The 19938-nt window shown below is 45.7% G+C and overlaps 1 protein-coding gene across 1 annotated transcript in view; it reads left to right on the forward strand.

Annotated features, from left to right (window-relative positions):
* The first annotated feature begins 1533 nt into the window (after window positions 1-1533).
* The window catches only part of LOC134911053 (WAP four-disulfide core domain protein 12-like), a 234541-nt gene continuing 216136 nt past the window's right edge, over window positions 1534-19938 (forward strand). The window contains exons 1-2 of the mRNA XM_063919446.1: window positions 1534-1752; window positions 11809-11958. Of these exons, the coding sequence (XP_063775516.1) occupies window positions 1671-1752; window positions 11809-11958 (232 nt within the window). The 5' untranslated portion in view covers window positions 1534-1670. The remainder of the gene's footprint in view (window positions 1753-11808; window positions 11959-19938) is intronic.

The raw sequence follows: 19938 nt of genomic DNA on the forward strand, positions 1-19938 counted from the left end.
TATACGTGGGTAGTGGAGAATATGTGTGGTGGGGATATACGTGGGTAGTGGAGAATATGGGTGGTGGGATATACGTGGATAGTGGAGAATATGTGTGGTGGGGATATACGTGGGTAGTGGAGAATATGTGTGGTGGGGATATACGTGGGTAGTGGAGAATATGTGTGGTGGGGATATACGTGGGTAGTGGAGAATATGTGTGGTGGGGATATACGTGGGTAGTGGAGAATATGTGTGGTGGGGATATACGTGGGTAGTGGAGAATATGTGTGGTGGGGATATACGTGGGTAGTGGAGAATATGTGTGGTGGGGATATACGTGGGTAGTGGAGAATATGTGTGATGGGGATATATGTGGGTAGTGGAGTATATGTGTGGTGGGGATATACGTGGGTAGTGGAGAATATGTGTGGTGGGGATATACGTGGGTAGTGGAGAATATGTGTGGTGGGGATATACGTGGGTAGTGGAGAATATGTGTGGTGGGGATATACGTGGGTAGTGGAGAATATGTGTGGTGGGGATATACGTGGGTAGTGGAGAATATGGGTGGTGGGATATACGTGGGTAGTGGAGAATATGGGTGGTGGGGATATACGTGGGTAGTGTAGAATATGTGTGGTGGGATATATACGTGGGTAGTGGAGAATATGTGTGGTGGGGATATACGTGGGTAGTGGAGAATATGTGTGGTGGGGATATACGTGGGTAGTGGAGAATATGTGTGGTGGGGTTATACTTGGGTAGTGGAGAATATGTGTGGTGGGGATATACGTGGGTAGTGGAGAATATGTGTGGTGGGGATATACGTGGGTAGTGGAGAATATGTGTGGTGGGGATATACGTGGGTAGTGGAGAATATGTGTGGTGGGGATATACGTGGGTAGTGGAGAATATGTGTGGTGGGGATATACGTGGGTAGTGGAGAATATGTGTGGTGGGGATATACGTGGGTAGTGGAGAATATGTGTGGTGGGGATATACGTGGGTAGTTGAGAATATGTGTGGTGGGGATATACGTGGGTAGTGGAGAATATGTGTGGTGGGATATACGTGGGTAGTGGAGAATATGTGTGGTGGGGATATACGTGGGTAGTGGAGAATATGTGTAGTGGGGATATACGTGGGTAGTGGAGAATATGGGTGGTGGGGATATACGTGGGTAGTGGAGAATATGGGTGGTGGGGATATACGTGGGTAGTGGAGAATATGTGTGGTGGGGATATACGTGGGTAGTGGAGGATATGGGTGGTGCGAGTACTTTATGTTTCCCCTAGATACACACTTGCCCTATGCTGCTATGGCATTACCTCCGGATGTTTTAGCCTCCTTCTGGTTACTGGATAAACAGGGGCACCTTGTACTGGATTTCCCCCCAATGTTTCTGTAGTAGAGGTCTAGGGCTGGTTATATTTTTAGGAGGGGGGACCTAACCCCCCTTTTTTTAAATTAACCCTTTCTTACCTACTCAGTAAGCCTGCTGTGAGAACGGTGCTGAGAGTTACACAACGCCTTCCGCTGGCAGGATTCCATGTTGTGCAGTGTGAGAAGACACGATTGTGAATTAATATAATTAGTGTGTGTCCTGCTCTCTGTTCCTCCTTCCTTGTGTGGCTCCTATAAAGCACCTGGGATGTCTCCTGGGTGTCATACACCTCCAGCACTCAGACATGTCTGCAGTAACCGGCTCCTTCCTGCTGCTCCTCCTCTGCTATTTGGGCTCCGTCCCAGCAGCAGAACCAGCGCCTCTAGGTAAGTGACACAACTGCCTGAGTTACACAATAGCGACATGACATCTATACACTGTGACTGACACAACAATAGGTGACTGACACCTGCAGGTATAATATTCTGTATAATGTATCTATATGTGTGCTTTACCAGGGCAGGAGAACGCTATATACTGTAGGTATTTCTAGGTATGTCTTCCCGAATGTCCCTGTCACAAACTCTACATCAGCAGAACATCCAGATCTTCAAAAGTCTGATTATTGGAACATGTAGAAATCTCCTGTCTCCATAGCGCTGCATTTCCAGACATTCCAGGACAGTGACCCCAATGTCCTCAGGGCGTATGGGAGGTCACATGTTCCATTAGGGTTACGTGGGGTGATCTGACCAAGAGCTGCTTGAATGTGACACTACAATAATAGGCCCTACACACTGGACGTTTTTTTTTTAAAGATATGAACGATCTCGTCCATATTTGCTTGCACTTCAGTGGAGCCGCGTGACGGGGGGAGTGAAGAAACTTCACTCCCCCTGTCACTGCCCCCCCGCCGCATTTTCCCTTACGGTTATTTTACTTTCTCATTGATAGAAACATGGCAGATCACCAGTATATATTATATATTCATTCACACTACAGAACATGGATTTTTCACGGTATTTCACTGGATTATTTTTTTGCACACTTAGGGGGTCATTCTGACCTAATTGCACGCTGCAGTTTATCGCAATGGTGCGATCCGGTCAGAACTGTGCATGCGCCGGTGCCGCAATGCGCCGGCGCATTTCAGACGGCCGCAATGCGCCGGCGCATTTCAGACGGCCGAAGGCCGTCGGGTTGCTATGATTGCCCCTGCCTGACTCACAGGCAGAAGTGGTCGCTGAGCAGGGGGGCTGAACGGCGGCATGTGGCCGCCATTTCATGGGCGTGGCCGGACTGAACAGGAGGCTGGCCGCAGCGGCTGTGTGATGTCACACACAGCCGCTGCGGGCTGGGGAGCGATGAGTAGCTCCCGGCCAGCACGCTAAAGCTGCGCTGGTCGGGAGCTACTCTTGAAGTGCAAAGGCATTGCCGCTGTGTGATGCCTCTGCAATTCTTTGGGGGGGGGGGGGGGGAGCCGGCACTGATATGCGGGGCGTACTAACCCTGTGCTGGGCGTCCCCCCGCATGTCAGGGTGAATGATGGTATTTAGCACAGCTACGATCATCTCGGAATGACTCCTAGTTTCATCTGTTGTTGGAATTGTTGTCACCTTGCACTTTTGTACATGCAGAGTCTTGTATCATATGTAACTCACTGAATATATATATATTACCAGTCTCTGTGTATCAGTGTCATCACATTAATTCACATCATTGGATTTCTCTCTTATGTTCTTTTCCAACAACTCCATTCATATTCTCCTATAGATGACTTTCACCGCAGGACTGTATTATTCTGTTTCTATGTCACTGTATATATATATATATATATATATATATATACTCTCTTTCATTGTATTACTTACCTTTTCCTTTCACATAAATCCAGGGGTGTAGGGACGGTGGCTCCGGTGGAGCTCAAGCTCCAGGTGCCAAAAATATTAGAAGGCGCAGTCCAACCACGCAAGTGCCGACACCGGCTGCCCGGCCACCTGACCCCCCACAGCTCCCAGCTGTTACCAGCCGCCTGAGCTGCTTCCTCCGTCCACGCTCCTGAGTTGTGCGTGTGTCATCATGACATCACAGCGCACATGCGCACAAGTCTCCCAGTCAGAGAAATATTTCCTGTCAGTATATGGCTTTTACCCACACAGGACCCTTCCACCCACACAGCCAGACAGTGTGGAGAGACCTCTCAGCTGTATTGTGACAAGGTGCTAGAGTAGTGTATTTCAGCCACTGTGTCGTGGCGCACTAGTGTGCCCTGAGCAGTCTCCAGGCGTGCCGCCATAGAAGCAGCGTCAGGCCCGTCAGTGTTTTGCCGCTACTGAGGCCCTGGAACGATCAGTACGGGGGGGTTTAGTGGTTGCAGAGATAGTTGTAATTTTGGGCCCGGGCTCTTCTGGCTTTCTCAGATGTGGCTCAGGCGTTACCTATGGAGAAGCTGCAACATGACATCCTAGGACACGGAACTGCACCATTATATGTGAGTGTGCCTTGGTAATATTTATATCTTGTTCAGTGCACCGCGAGTTGTAAAAGGATGAAAATCTCTGTGCTAGAGACTTATCAGTCACATTTAGGGACCCAGGCACAGCTACTGTACAGTGGTGGCCATTATAGTAGTGATGGGAAATCTAGTTCACTTTGGTGATTAGTTCCCTGAGAAGATTAGTTCAGAATATTAGTTCATGTAGTTCATCATGTCACTCAGTGACTCTGAGACTGAAAGGAGTGAATGGATTTAGAACTAATCTAGACTATTACACATAGTGATGAGCGGGTTCGGTTCCTCGGAATCCGAACCCCCCGAACTTCACCCATTTTACACGGTTCCGAGGCAGATTCGAATCTTCCCGCCTTGCTCGGTTAACCCGAGCCCCCCCAAACGTCATCATCCCACTGTAGGATTCTCGCGAGATTCGGATTCTATATAAGGAGCCGCGCGTCGCCGCCTTTTTCACTCGTGCATTGGAAATGATAGTGAGAGAACGTGGCTGGCATCCTCTCAGTTTGTTCAGGGGGCTGCAAATATTTGTGCTCACTGCTTTATTGTAGGGACTGGGGAGCAGCTGTATTATATACAGAGTTGCCGACATTCTGGCTGCTCTCTGCGGGAGAGAGCAGCCAGGTCAGCACAGCAAGGGGGCAGGGGAGGGCTGGATGTGCTGAGGAGGTGATCCGGAGGCGGGCGGAGGCGGAGCAAGGGTGGGATGGGGGCGGAGTCTCACTGATGCCCACTTTAAGACACGCCCCCGCTATGTAATGCCGCGATCTCCTGCATTACACTGCAGGGGGCGTGGCTATGATGACGCGATTCTGCAAGAATCGCGTCATCAACTGCCCGGACCGCCCACTTTACACACAAAGGTGGGCGGACGGGCAGGGGGACCCCCGATTCCGGGATACTTGCCGGCTCTTCCGTGGGGCCGGGAGGGACACCCGAGTTTTGCTGACCAGTGACCACCAGTATTATACGTTCTCTGCCTGAAAAACGCTCCATATCTGTGCTGCATTGTAGTATATAGCAGGAGTACAGTGCATAATTTTGCTGACCACCAGTATATAATATATAGCTGAACGGTACAGAAGGCCACTGCTCTACCTACCTCTGTGTCGTCAAGTATACTATCCATCCATACCTGTGGTGCATTTATGTTTTGCGCAGTATATATAGTAGTAGGCCATTGCTATTGATACTGGCATATAATTCCATATATTATATAATGGAGAACAAAATTGTGGAGGGTAAAATAGGGAAAGATCAAGATCCACTTCCACCTAGTGCTGAAGCTGCTGCCACTAGTCATGGCCGAGACGATGAAATGCCATCAACGTCGTCTGCCTAGGCCGATGCCCAATGTCATAGTAGAAAGCATGTAAAATCCAAAAAACAAAAGTTGAGTAAAATGACCCAAAAATCAAAATTTAAAAGCGTCTGAGGAGAAGCGTAAACTTGCCAATATGCCATTTACGACACGGAGTGGCAAGGAACGGCTGAGGCCCTGGCCTATGTTCATGGCTAGTGGTTCAGCTTCACATGAGGATGGAAGCACTCATCCTCTCGCTAGAAAAATTAAAAGACTTAAGCTGGCAAAAGCACAGCAAAGAACTGTGCGTTCTTCTGAATCACAAATCCCCAAGGAGAGTCCAATTGTGTCGGCTGCGATGCCTGACCTTCCCAACACTGGACGGGAAGAGGTGGCGCCTTCCACCATTTGCACGCCCCCTGCAAGTGCTGGAAGGAGCACCCGCAGTCCAGTTCCTGATAGTCAAATTGAAGATGTCACTGTTGAAGTACACCAGGATGAGGATATGGCTGGTTTGTTTAAGTCAGGCACCCGGGGAGACACCTGTTGTCCGTGGTACGAATATGGCCATTGACATGCCTGGTGAAATTACAAAAAAAATCACCTCTTCGGTGTGGAATTATTTTAACACAAATGCGGACAACAGGTGTCAAGCCGTGTGTCGCCTTTGTCAAGCTGTAATAAGTAGGGGTAAGGACGTTAACCACCTCGGAACATCCTCCCTTATACGTCACCTGCAGCGCATTCATCATAAGTCAGTGACAAGTTCAAAAACTTTGGGCGACAGCGGAAGCAGTCCACTGACCAGTAAATCCCTTCCTCTTGTAACCAAGCTCCTGCAAACCACACCACCAACTCCCTCAGTGTCAATTTCCTCCTTACCCAGGAAAGCCAATAGTCCTGCAAGCCATGTCACTGGCAAGTCTGACGAGTCCTCTCCTGCCTGGGATTCCTCCGATGCATCCTTGAGTGTAATGCCTACTGCTGCTGGCGCTGCTGTTGTTGATGCTGGGAGTCGATCGTCATCCCAGAGGGGAAGTCGGAAGACCCCTTGTACTACTTCCAGTAAGCAATTGACTGTCCAACAGTCCTTTGCGAGGAAGATGAAATATCACAGCAGTCATCCTGCTGCAAAGCGGATACCTGAGGCCTTGGCAGCCTGGGCGGTGAGAAACGTGGTTCCGGTATCCACCGTTAATTCAGAGGCAACTAGAGACTTGATTGAGGTACTGTGTCCCCGGTACCAAATACCATCTAGGTTCCATTTCTCTAGGCAGGCGATACCGAAACTGTACACAGACCTCAGAAAAAGAGTCACCAGTGTCCTAAAAAATGCAGTTGTACCCAATGTCCACTTAACCACGGACATGTGGACAAGTGGAGCAGGGCAGACTCGGGACTATATGACTGTGACAGCCCACTGGGTAGATGTATTGCCTCCTGCAGCAAGAACAGCAGCGGCGGCACCAGTATCAGGATCTCGCAAACGCCAACTCTTTCCTAGGCAGGCTACGCTTTGTATCACCGCTTTCCAGAATACGCACACAGCTGAAAACCTCTTACGGAAACTGAGGAAGATCATCGCAGAATGGCTTACCCCAATTGTACTATCCTGGAGATTTGTGACATCGGATAACGCCAGCAATATTGTGCGTGCATTACATCTGGGCAAATTCCAGCACGTCCCATGTTTAGCACATACATTAAATTTGGTAGTGCAGAATTATTTAAAAAACAACAGGGGCGTGCAAAATATGGTGTCGGTAGCCCGAAGAATTGCGGGCCACTTTCAGCGTTCATCCACCGCGTGCCGAAGACTGGAGCACCAGCAAACACTCCTGAACCTGCCCTGCCATCATCTGAAGAAAGAGGTGGTAATGAGGTGGAATTCAACCCTCTATATGCTTCAGAGGATGGAGGAGCAGCAAAAGGCCATTCAAGCCTATACATCTGCCCACGATATAGTGGGACACTCTCTGTGGATAAAACCACATCACGAACTGCTGGTGCTGCCGCAGCTAACGGAAGCGCCCGATCCGCAGAGGCAACTGCATCCAACAGAAACAGACCCTATGAGGAGTGAGTTTTCTGCCCAGCGTGACAGACCCCCCCCCCCCCCTGAACAGACTCCGCCTCCAATAGTGCTTCCTGGGCTGGTTTTCTATCCCAATCCGCCCCTGGGTGTGTTCAATCTGCAATCTACATGGCAGTGTAGAAATAAAGCAGCCAGTATATACCCTACACTATAACCCATCCAAATCTAACTCTCTCTGCACATGTTACATCTGCCCCCCTGTACTGCACATGTTACATCTGCCCTACCTGCACTGCACATGTTACATCTGCCCCACCTGCACTGCACATGTTACATCTGCCCCACCTGCACTGCACATGGTACATCTGCCCCCCCTGCACTGCACATGTTACATCTGCCCCCCCTGCACTGCACCTGTTACATCTGCCCCCCTGCACTGCACATGTTACATCTGCCCCCCTGCACTGCACATGTTACATCTGCCCCCCCTGCACTGCAAATGTTACATGTGCCCCCCTGCACTGCACGTTACATGTGCCCCACCTGCACTGCACATTTTACATCTGCCCCACCTGCACTGCACATGTTACATCTGCCCCCCCGCACTGCACATGTTACATCTGCCCCCCCGCACTGCACATGTTACATCTGCCCCCCCGCACTGCACATGTTACATATGCCCCCCCTGCACTGCACCTGTTACATCTGCCCCCCTGCACTGCACATGTTACATCTGCCCCCCCCCCCCCCCCGGCACTGCACATTTTACATCTGCCCCCCTGCACTGCACGTTACATCTGCCCCACCTGCACATGTTACATCTTCACCACCTGCACTGCACATGTTAAATCTGCCCCACCTGCACTGCACATGTTACATATGCCCCACCTGCACAGCACATGTTACATCTACCCCACCTGCACTGCACATGGTTATGCCCATTAGGTAACAAATGTGTTGCTGCAACATTTCTGAATTAGGCCCATAGTTACGGCGGTGGTGGGAATTGAACCCATGACCCCAGCGCTGTCATTACGCCATGTCTGTCATTACTTTAATGTTTAAAGGTTTCAATATAAGGAGATAAAAAGCACAAATAATGTAAGGAAATAAGATACAGTGCTGTGGATTGGGTGAGGGAGCCGGGCCCCAAACTACCTAGGGCCCCATGAGAGCTAAATCCGGCTCTCATTAACCCCAACCAGGGTTACATCTACTGCTCACATGTTGTCATGTAAAATGCTGACACATCCCTCCCATTGTCCAGAGTCCAGGGAGATGATAATGCTGATTTTGATTACCTTATAACCTTCACTATATGGGTAAGACACTCAATACGCAATTGGCGTATGGGGTACCGTAAGGGTACGCACTTAGCGTAGCATACGCTCGGCCGTGATCGAGACGCACATGCGACACGCTCGCTCACAGCTTAATACGTGGTGTCGAGCACGCTATAGGCGGGCGACCACCGTAATGCTACGCTACCAGCGTTGCGGACGCTCGAGACCACGAGGAGACCACGAGCGGCGCAGATGCTCACAAGATGACAATCAGTAAACCTTGTATGTGACACACAGAAAGGATACTCTTATGCTGTAAACCTTGTACTGAAACACTGTAGCGATATAACGCTGCTTAACCTTGTTAATACTAAAGCTGTTTGAGCGATCGAGACGCTCTTATTACCCACTGCAATGTAATGAACACACAAAACCTTTACTAACAAGCTTTTTAGTTATATCGAAAAAGGTAAAAACAGTTTACAAGTCATACACTACAAACTAACATATAATTCTAACAGAATATCTAGACAGAAATATACAATAACGTCACAATCTTATACTATAACAGAGAGAGGGAGAGAAAATGGCCAATACAAACAAAGAGCGAGATGATTACAGAGAATTACTTACGCACACTGGGAATGATCGCTGCGCTATTCCTGGTACCAGCTCCAAGTTAGTCAATATGAAAACCGTTTGTGGAGTAAGAGAGTGAGTTGTCCAGGCTGCCTGATCTTATATACACTACATACAGTATACAACAAAGGGACCTATAATCTCATTGTTCATTGGACACAGGAATGTCTCCTCGCATCATAACAAAAGGTCATAGGTTAGTTTGAACAGGTGGGCTGTGACTATATCAAACTGCTTAGGTGGGAGGGAATCTCCAGATTCCCGCCGCATGGATAATGAACTGCAAATACAAGAAATGTCCAGAAACTACTAATGGCCATAACTATATGCAGGAGCGATTAATCTTTACCTAACCAACACCGGATTGTTGCTATTAAAATACTCTTCGGTTAGGTACCAGACACAACTGTTCTACCTTAATCAGACCCTTTGTACCACGTAAAGAGGGATTCGCAAGTCCGTGAACAAGTCACATTAAACAAACACAGTTATCACTAAGGGGAACATTACCTATAAAACCTGCTATATGGATTTGTTATCCAGCGATTGAGTCGCTCGCTAGATGCACACAAACTCTACCATAAATGCACATACCATGCGTTCAAGCGCACGCCCGTAGGGGCGCCGTCACGCAACTGCGAATATGTGCACGCACGCCAGAGAAAGTGCATGTGCAGCGGGCAAGCGCATGAGGTGAATATATGGCATCGTGTAGCATGATATTTTTCTGACTTTGATAGTCCACCCTTTGGCATTCATCAATAACTGCCACTTCCTAAAACAGTTCAAAAAGAGAAAAATATATGTCATATGTAATACATTTCTATGATTGGGTAGGGGAGGAGAGAAGAAGGTGGGAAAAGGGTATGACCTAGTGAGATAGTAGAAGCATGTATGTATGAGTCCATGTTTGGGGGTCATGTGTCATCGTGCCGTACGTGTTTTAAATCAAGCTTCGAGGTATTGCGAAGTATACATTTGAATTCCTTCTTATCCCGTGGTATGGGTCTGTGGATGGGCTGTCAAACTCTACCGAGCTCTCTTCGGCTTTTGGTTGCAACAAAATGGGGGAGCACATTTTAGTTGATGATACATGAATGGGGGGGTATGTGAGTGCTGATATCTGTGCCTATATTCCCTATCGACTATGTGTGTTATTACCTGAAGGTTGTAGAGATGAAGATAAGAAGCAATTATGGTAAATGCAGTCATAAACTATGTGAGGTTAATATACATTTGCCGATTGAGGTCTTGTCTTGTGTCTTGTCTTGTCTTGATGTACATGTTGACTGTAGTCTCCCGATGCTTTTGCTATAAACGCTGAGCAAAAAGCTTTCTCAATGTCCATAGACTTACAATCTTTAAAGTATTCGGCTATCGTAAAAGTTAAAGTCACTAGGGATATTGGGGGTCTATGGCATTGTCCATCAGTGGTCTGTGTAAAAGGTTGTCAAATTCTTCTTCCAAGCGGATGTCTTTGTACCTTGGAGGAAAACAAAGGAGAAACGGGTGAAAGAAACGGACCGTGGAATCACATTTTCATCACAACATTGTCTCTATTGTTGGGTCATAAATCACATTAGTCGTTGTTATTACAGTATCTTCACTCCTTAGACTCATCACTCGGGTATTACGTTTACACTTTGTTAAAATCCGAACGCATCTAAATATCAGGCCAATAAATATGACGACTCCCAATATACACAAGAGAAACTTCCCTACATCCATAATAATACCTTGGGCCCATTCTCCTAAGCCCGAGAACCAATTTCGTGGGTTCAACCATGACACCCAACCGGTCAGCTCATTACCCACAGCGGCGAGGGTGAGATTGTGTTTCCTTCGGAACTCCCACTTTAATTGCAAAATGTCATCCCTCTTTTGGTCTATGACCTCGACCGGGTCCTCCGTGCTGTTTGTAATATACATGCAGCACTTTATTCCATACTGAGTCGCTAGGGAAACACAATACCCGCCTGTTACTGCCGTGAGGTAATTGAGAATCATACTATGCTGAACCAGTTCTATTTTGTAGGCTTGTAACTCTCTCCCAGTATACCTGAATCTGTCGTCATACATTTCGGTGATATTGTCTAATAAATTTGCAAGCGCAGATATATATCTATAATTCAGCACTCCTCTGGCGGTACAAGTGACATCTAACGCGAGTAGGACTTGAATCCCGGTGGATTCATGGACCAGGTCAGAGGCCGGATGCTCTGTTCTTTCTATCAGGTGCCGTTTAACGATGTGCGGGGGGGCAGATGGGGAGAGTCTGATTACCGCTGCTCTGCTCTGCATAGCAGCAAGTGATCACTGAATAGATGGCATGCACATGTGCATGGCATCTACACAGAGCGGGGAGGCGAGCAGGGGGCTCTACAGCTGCTCGGGTAGCACTGGGCACACCCCCAAAACGCTGGAAAATGGGTCCGTTTGGTGAGGCCATGTCCATCCCAACTGAGGCCACACCCACTTCCCGGGTCATACTCCATTCATAGAAAAGTTAGGAAGTATGCTGACATGCTGCCCAGTCAACATTTTAAAATTGTTTATGTCATCACTGCCGACATTGTCACTACAGCCCTTCTGATCACACAGTAACAGAGTTTCCAGTAAAACTACTACGGGTAACCAGGTAATGAGGCTTCTGTCTTTTCCTCTATCCAGGTGACAAGCTAGGGGAGTACTACATGCTGCCAGTGGATTTTCAAGAGCATCTAAAGAACATTACTCCACAGTGTAAACATGACTCCGACTGTGATGGTGACCAGATGTGCTGTCTCATTTTCTGTAGCAGGGGATGCATGGTGCTTGTGGGTAAGTGGAGCGCAGCATCCGGGTCACACACAGATAGACAGGAGGATGAGCGTAGGAATGACTGATAATACAACATAATAATAACAACACACACAATGCACATTACAGCATGGAGCCTGTGTGTAAGTGGAGCGCAGCGTCTGGGTAACACACAGATAGACAGGAGGATGAGCGGGGGAATCACTGATAATGCCACATAATAATAACACACACACGATGCACATTACAGCATGGAGCCTGTGTGTAAGTGTAGAGTAGCGTCCGGGTAACACACAGATAGACAGGAGGATGAGCGGGGGAATCACTGATAATGACACATAATATTAACACACACATGATGCACATTACAGCATGGAGCCTGTGTGTAAGTGGAGCGCAGTGTCCGGGTAACACACAGATAGACAGGAGGATGAGCGGGGGAATCACTGATAATGACACATAATAATAACACACACACACAATGCACATTACAGCATGGAGCCTGTGTGTAAGTGCAGCGCAGCATGTGGGTAACACACAGATAGACAGGAGGATGAGCGGGGGAATCATTGATAATGACACATAATAATAACACACACATGATGCACATTACAGCATGGAGCCTGTGTGTAAGTGGAGCGCAGCATCCGGGTAACACACAGATAGACAGGAGGATGAGCGGGGGAATCCCTGATAATGACACATAATAATAACACACACACGATGCACATTACAGCATGTAACCTGTGTGTAAGTGGAGTGCAGCGTCCGGGTAACACACAGATAGACAGGAGGATGAGCGGGGCAATCACTAATAATGCCACATAATAATAACACACACACAATGCACATTACAGCATAGAGCCTGTGTGTAAGTGGAGCGCAGCATCTGGGTAACACACAGATAGACAGGAGGATGAGCGGGGGAATCACTGATAATGACACATAATAATAACTCACACACACAATGCACATTACAGCATGGAGCCTGTGTGTAAGTGGAGCGCAGCGTCTGGGTAACACACAGATAGACAGGAGGATGAGTGGGGGAATCACTGATAATGACACATAATAATAACACACATGATGCACATTACAGTATGGAGCCTGTGTGTAAGTGGAGCGCAGCGGCCAGGTAACACACAGATAGACAGGAGGATGAGCGGGGGAATCACTGATAATGACATATAATAATAACAACACACACAAAGCACATTACAGCATGGAACCTCTGTGTAAGTGGAGCGCAGCTTCCGGGTAACACACAGATAGACAGGAGGAGGAGCGGGGGAATCACTGATAATGACACATAATAATAACAACACACACATGATGCACATTACACCATGGAGCCTGTGTGTAAGTGGAGCGCAGCGTCCGGGTTATGAATGCCATTTTTAGATTTCTCACAAATATTTAAGATGCCCGCTCTAATATATATATATTGCAAATGCCTGCACATCTTATTACCAAAAGCCCATAAATGTGCACTTGCATCGCACAACTCCTCATAAGCATACCACAGCATCCCATAAGAGAAAACGATACACCCACACATTATCTGAGTTCCAAAGCTCAGTGAAGTATATATTTCTTGTTAAAAGGATATGGATACAATATATATTACAAAGTACAGTATATCTATAATTACATGGTTACACACACACACACACACACACACACACAGAAAACAGTTAGAACATAGTTAAAACACAGTTACATATAGTTATAGTTAAATGCCTGCGATATATTTACCAGATCCTTCTCATTATTAGTTTATCTCTCCATATGACTCTGTCTTTCTCTCTTTCCTCTTTAAAATCATGCAAAACCTCCATCTTCCTCTGAGTCCACCAGCAACTGCCCTCCTCTCTCCCTAGCCAGCAACAACTTTCCTGTTTTTCCTAGTTCCTGGGGGAGGGGTCTCTACTACACAATTCTCTTATGTATATGCTGATCAGGTTCAGCCCTGAAACTGCCAAAAGGGTTGGCTTGAGTTCCCTGTTCACTGTATCATTTATTGTTCTAACAAAGTGATTTTAGCTTTTATACATTCAATCATAACTATCCGCTGCAATGTCCTACAACTTAATAACAAGTATCAAATTAATCTACGCATTGAGCTGGTTGTTTTAATAGTAAATATGACCAGTGTATCTGGTTCCGTTCCAATAATACACATTCATGACATTAATTCATTAGCTAATTTTAAATCTCCATGATGTCTGGTGCTTGATATTATTATAAATATGTATTGTATGAAATAAGTGTCGAATCCATCTCTGTGCCATGTCAGAGTAAATGCGTGTGTTACCATATATTGCTGTGTTCGCTGCGCATATTTGCAAGCATAGCTACTTAAATGTGTGCAGTTTGTATGTTCTCTCTATGTAATATTTTTGACTTTGACAGTCCACCCTTTGGCAGTCACCAATAACTGCCACTTCCTAAAACATTTCAAAAAGAGAAAAATATATGTCATATGTAAATACATTTCTATGATTGGGTAAGGGAGGAGAGAAGAAGGTGGGAAAAGGGTATGACCTAGTGAGATAGCAGAAGCATGTGTGTATGCATCCATGTTTGGGGGGTCATGTATCATCGTGCCGTACGTGTTTTAAATCAAGCTTCGAGGTATTGCGAAGTATACATTTGAATTCCTTCTTATCCCGTATTAAGGGTCTGTGGATGGGCTGTCAAACTTTACCGAGCTCGTTTCGGCTTTTGGTTGCAACAAAATGGGGGAGCACATTTTAGTTGATGATACATGAATGGGGGAGGTATGTGATTGCTGATATCTGTGCCTGTATTCCCTATCGACTATGTGTGTCATTACCTGAGGGTTGTAGAAATGAAGATAAAGAACACTTATGGTAAATGCAGTGGTATTCTATGTCAGGTTAATGAACATTTGTCGGTTGAAGTCTTGTTCGGTGTCTGTTGAATGCCGTCTTCTTTGTGCTTTTGCTCAAAAGGTGCGAGCAAAAAGCTTTGTCAATGTCCATAGACTTACAAAAGTGTTGGGCTAGCGTAAATTTAAAATTTCTAGGGAAACTGGGGGTCTATGGCATAGTTCATCAAATATCTGTGTATAAGGTTGTCAAAACTTCTTATTTAATCCATCAGTTGTCTGTATACAGGATCATCAAATTCCTCGTCCAAGTGGGTCTTTTTACCTTGGAGAAAACGGAAAAACAGGTGAAAGAAACGGACCGTATAATCGCATTTTCATCACATCATTGTCTCTACCGTTGGGTCATAAATCAAATCCATTGGAATTACAATTTCCTCACTCCTTAGACTCATTACCCTGGTACTACGTTTGCACTTCATTAAAGCCTGACCGCATCTAAATATCAAGCCAATTGATATGACAATACCTAAGATACATAGAAGAAACTTCCCTACATCCATTATGACTCCTTCAGCCCATTCTCCTAAACCAGAGAACCAATTTCGCGGGTTCAACCATGACACCCAACCAGTCAGCTCATTACCCACAGCAGCAAGGGTGAGATTGTGTCTCCTGCGAAATTCCCACTTTAATTGGAGAATATCGGCCATCTTTTGGTCTATGACCTCGACCGGATCCTCGGTACTATTTGTGATATATGTGCAGCATTTCACGCCATACTGCGTTGCCAGTGTGACACAATATCCACCTGTCACTGCTGTGAGATAATTAAGAACCATTCTATGCTGAACCAGTTCTGTTTTATAAGCTTGAAGTTCTCTTTCAGTATACCTAAAAGTGTCATCATACATTTCTGTGATATTGTCTAATAAATTTGCAAGCGCAGATATATACCTATAGTTCAGCACTCCTCTAGCGGTGCGAGTGAAATCTAGCGCAAGTAGAACCTGAATCCCGGTGGATTCATGGATCAGATCAGAGGCCGGATGCTCTGTCCTTTCTGTCAGTTGCCTTTTAACTACGTGCTCGTAATGGGTGTGAGTATAAGGAGCTTGGGCACCACGGTGTATATCTTTCATTTTGGCATGTGATACAGTCATTACCTCAGGCAGTACTTTTCCAATATAACACAATCCTTCAGAGTTTGGGGCAAGCCACTTATACGCCTTCCTCCCACATATGAAATATGCATCATCGGGGAGAACATATGGGACGGAGTAGGACATAACCATTTTACACATCTTCCATGTGAAACCTCCTAACCCTAATTCTCCCATCTGTCTAGTACACGTATCTGTTTGTACGACATGTGCACAGTATCCTGGTGATACCTCTCCAACTCTCATGATCCCAGGGTGTACCTATATCGGAAATATTTTCCACTATCGGCTATGTGGCGTATGAGCTCTGTATCTGTAAGTACACCTCTGATAAGTACACCTCTGCAATAACCCACAGACATCTCCATGCTATATTTTCAAATGTATGTCGATTTCTGCTTGCTGATCCCTGCAAACTATAACTTTGATCTCTACTCACACCAATGTATATTTTAGCAGTGTATGTAATTGTATTTGTAGAATATTAGTACTTGCTTATAGCTGATATTATCTCTTGTATAGATGTGGGTCAGTGGAGTGGAGTTTATTAGCATACATGGCCTGGTGTTTACTTAACACAGGGTAATATAATTCCTTTGATTAGATGTCCAATTAGCTTCAGCTGAAGCCTTTGTAAATTAGAACTAGTATATGTTAGCATTCAGTTATGGGGCAGTTGTCTGCGGGGGCAGTTGTCAGAGTTTAGAAATATGCAAAGTTTGGAAATTACAAAGTTAGGAAATTTTAAAAAGAACAGTTAAACCAACAGTTGAACAAACATTGAAAAACATTGGAAAGCAGGTAAATCTACCATTTGATTAACAATTTCCATAAGCATTTTCCTATCTATACTTTTCTCTTTATAAACACCATGCTCCACAGACTTTTTTTCCTCATAGCACTTCATGGTATCCTCTATAAAATGACATCGTCCTTCACTATTCCTGTTATGTATCACTCTGTACACATTGCAGCCTCATTAATCCACTCCCCTCTTATTAACACTCATGAGCTTTTAACCTATCTATGTAAACTAACTGTCACATCCTCTACCTGTCACCATAAGAAACTATCACACACCTCCCCTAACTATACCTATCTCTCTCTTCTTCTGCTTCTACTAGCTGGTGACATATCCCCAAATCCAGGTCCCATCCACATACCACGCTCACATTCAGCTGATTCACAATGGAATATAAAACCAACAAACCTTATCAACATCACATGTCTCCCATCTACCTCCAAGTCACTAAAATGTGCTTTATGGAATGCACGCTCTGTTTGCAACAAATTAACAGCTATTCATGACCTTTTCATAGCAAACAAATTCAATATGCTAGCTATAACAGAAACATGGCTCACACAATCAGACACTGCCTCCCCTGCAGCACTGTCACATGGTGGCCTCCACTTCACACACACCCCCAGGCCTGGTAACATCAAAGGAGGGGGTGTTGGAATATTACTATCCAAATGTTACACGCACATCGTTTTACCACCTGTTCCCTCACTCACATTTACATCCTTTGAAGTACACTCTATTAGGATTTTCACCCCTTTCTCTCTGCGTGTTGCAGCTATCTATCGCCCACCTGGGCAACCCAAAAAGTTTCTGGAAGATTTTTCTGCATGGCTCCCTCACTTTCTATCCTCTGACACCTCCACCATCATTATGGGTGATTTCAATCTCTCTATTGACAGTCCACAATCTCCCCATGCCTCTAAACTACTTTCTCTAACCTCCTCTCTTGGCCTCTCCCAATGGACTGACTCCCCTACTCATCAGGAGGGCCACTGCCTTGATCTTGTATTCACCAGACTATGCTCTGTTTCTGAACTCACTAACACTCCTTTCCCTCTCTCAGATCACAACCTTATCACATGCATGCTCTCCTCCATTACTTCAAACTCCATGTCCCTAAAGTCTACAAGGACACCTCTTACCCGCAGAAATATTAACGCTATTAATTTTCAACAACTATCTACCTCTCTGCAACCACTGCTTTCACCAATTTCTACATTCACCTCTCCAGAGACTGCTGTGTCACACCTTAACCAAACTCTAGTAACAGCACTTGATGAAGTGGCTCCAGCTACCCATCAAACTCCACGTAGACTTAGATGTCAACCGTGGCACTCTAAATACACTAGACACTTACAAAAACTCTCAAGAAAAGTTGAACGCCAGTGGCGTAAATCTCGTAGTTCAAGTGACTTTCTCACATATAAGACCACCTACCTCTCTTATCGTACTGCTCTGGACACTGCCAAACAAACATATTTTCAATCTCTCATCTCTGCTCAAGCCTCTAACCCCAAGCGACTTTTTAATACATTTAAATCACTTCTTGTCCCTCCCTCACCTAACCCACCAGCCACTGTCAGTGCGCAAGATCTTGCTTCCTATTTCAAGGACAAGATTGACAAGATCCGAAATGAAATGGTATGCTCTTCCACAGCAAGTGACCTGCTCAATTTCCTGCCTGAACCCTCTAACACCTTCTCTTCCTTTGATACTACAAATGAAGATGAAGTATCTGCACTCTTTTCATCTGCCTACTCTAATACCTCTCCCCTTGACTCTATACCCTCACAAATTAGTAAAGCTCTGTCTACTGTGCTCATCCCAACCTTAACGAAAATCTGTAATCTCTTCCTGTCTACTGGTATCTTTCCTTCTCTATACAAGCATGCAGTGATTACTCCCATTCTGAAAAAACAAAACTCTGACCCGAACTCTCTCTCTAACTACCGTCCCATCTCTCAGCTCCCATGCCCCTCCAAGCTACTGGAGAGACTTGCCTACACTCGCCTCACACACTTTCTTAACTCACACAGCCTACTGGACCCACTTCAGTCAGGATTTCGTGCCCAACACTCCACAGAGACAGCACTGACTAAGGTAGTGAATGATTTGGTCACTGCTAAATCTAAAGGACATTTCTCTCTCCTTATTCTCCTTGATCTCTCTGCTGCTTTTGACACTGTTGACCACTCTCTTCTCATACAAACACTACAATCCCTAGGTATTCAGGACACAGCCCTTTCTTGGTTCTCATCCTACCTATCTAATCGCTCCTTCAGTGTTCGTTTCTCTGATTCCACCTCTACTTCGCTACCTCTCTCAGTTGGAGTACCGCAAGGCTCAGTCCTAGGTCCTCTGCTTTTCTCTATCTATACCACATCTCTTGGCAAACTAATCAACTCTTTCGGATTTCAGTACCATCTGTATGCGGATGATACTCAAATCTACCTATCCTCCCCTGATTTGTCACCATCTGTATTGGGCCGTGTCACTGAATGCCTTTCTGCCATTTCATCTTGGATGACATCTCGCCACCTCAAACTTAATATTTCCAAAACAGAATTAATTATATTTCCACCGGCCAATAGTAGTTTCCAACCTGATATCTCTATCACTGTTGAGAACTCTGCAATCACCCCTACCCCACAAGCTCGCTGCCTAGGTGTCATTCTTGACTCTGAACTGTCCTTTGTTACCCACATTCAATCTGTCTCAAGATCATGTTACATACATCTAAGAAACATATCCAAAATACGCCCTTATCTTACACAAGACACAGCAAAAACTCTAATCCATGCTCTCATTATCTCCCGCATTGATTATTGTAATAGTCTCCTGACCGGTCTTCCCAAACATAGGCTCTCACCACTACAATCCATTTTGAATGCAGCTGCGAGGCTAATCTTCCTTGCCAGACGTTCATCGTCTGCAGATCCGCTCTGTCAGTCCCTCCATTGGTTACCGGTATTCTACCGTATTAAATATAAAATACTTTTACTCACATACAAGGCTATTAACCAAACTGCACCAACATACATCTCTTCACTCATCTCAAAATATCTCCCTACCCGACCTCTCCGCTCTGCACAAGATCTACGTCTCTCATCCACACGCATTACTTGTTCACACTCAAAATTACAGGACTTTATCCGGGCTTCACCCACTCTGTGGAATGCCCTCCC

This window comes from Pseudophryne corroboree, chromosome 4 (assembly GCF_028390025.1).
Source record: "Pseudophryne corroboree isolate aPseCor3 chromosome 4, aPseCor3.hap2, whole genome shotgun sequence".
Lineage (NCBI taxonomy): Eukaryota > Metazoa > Chordata > Amphibia > Anura > Myobatrachidae > Pseudophryne > Pseudophryne corroboree.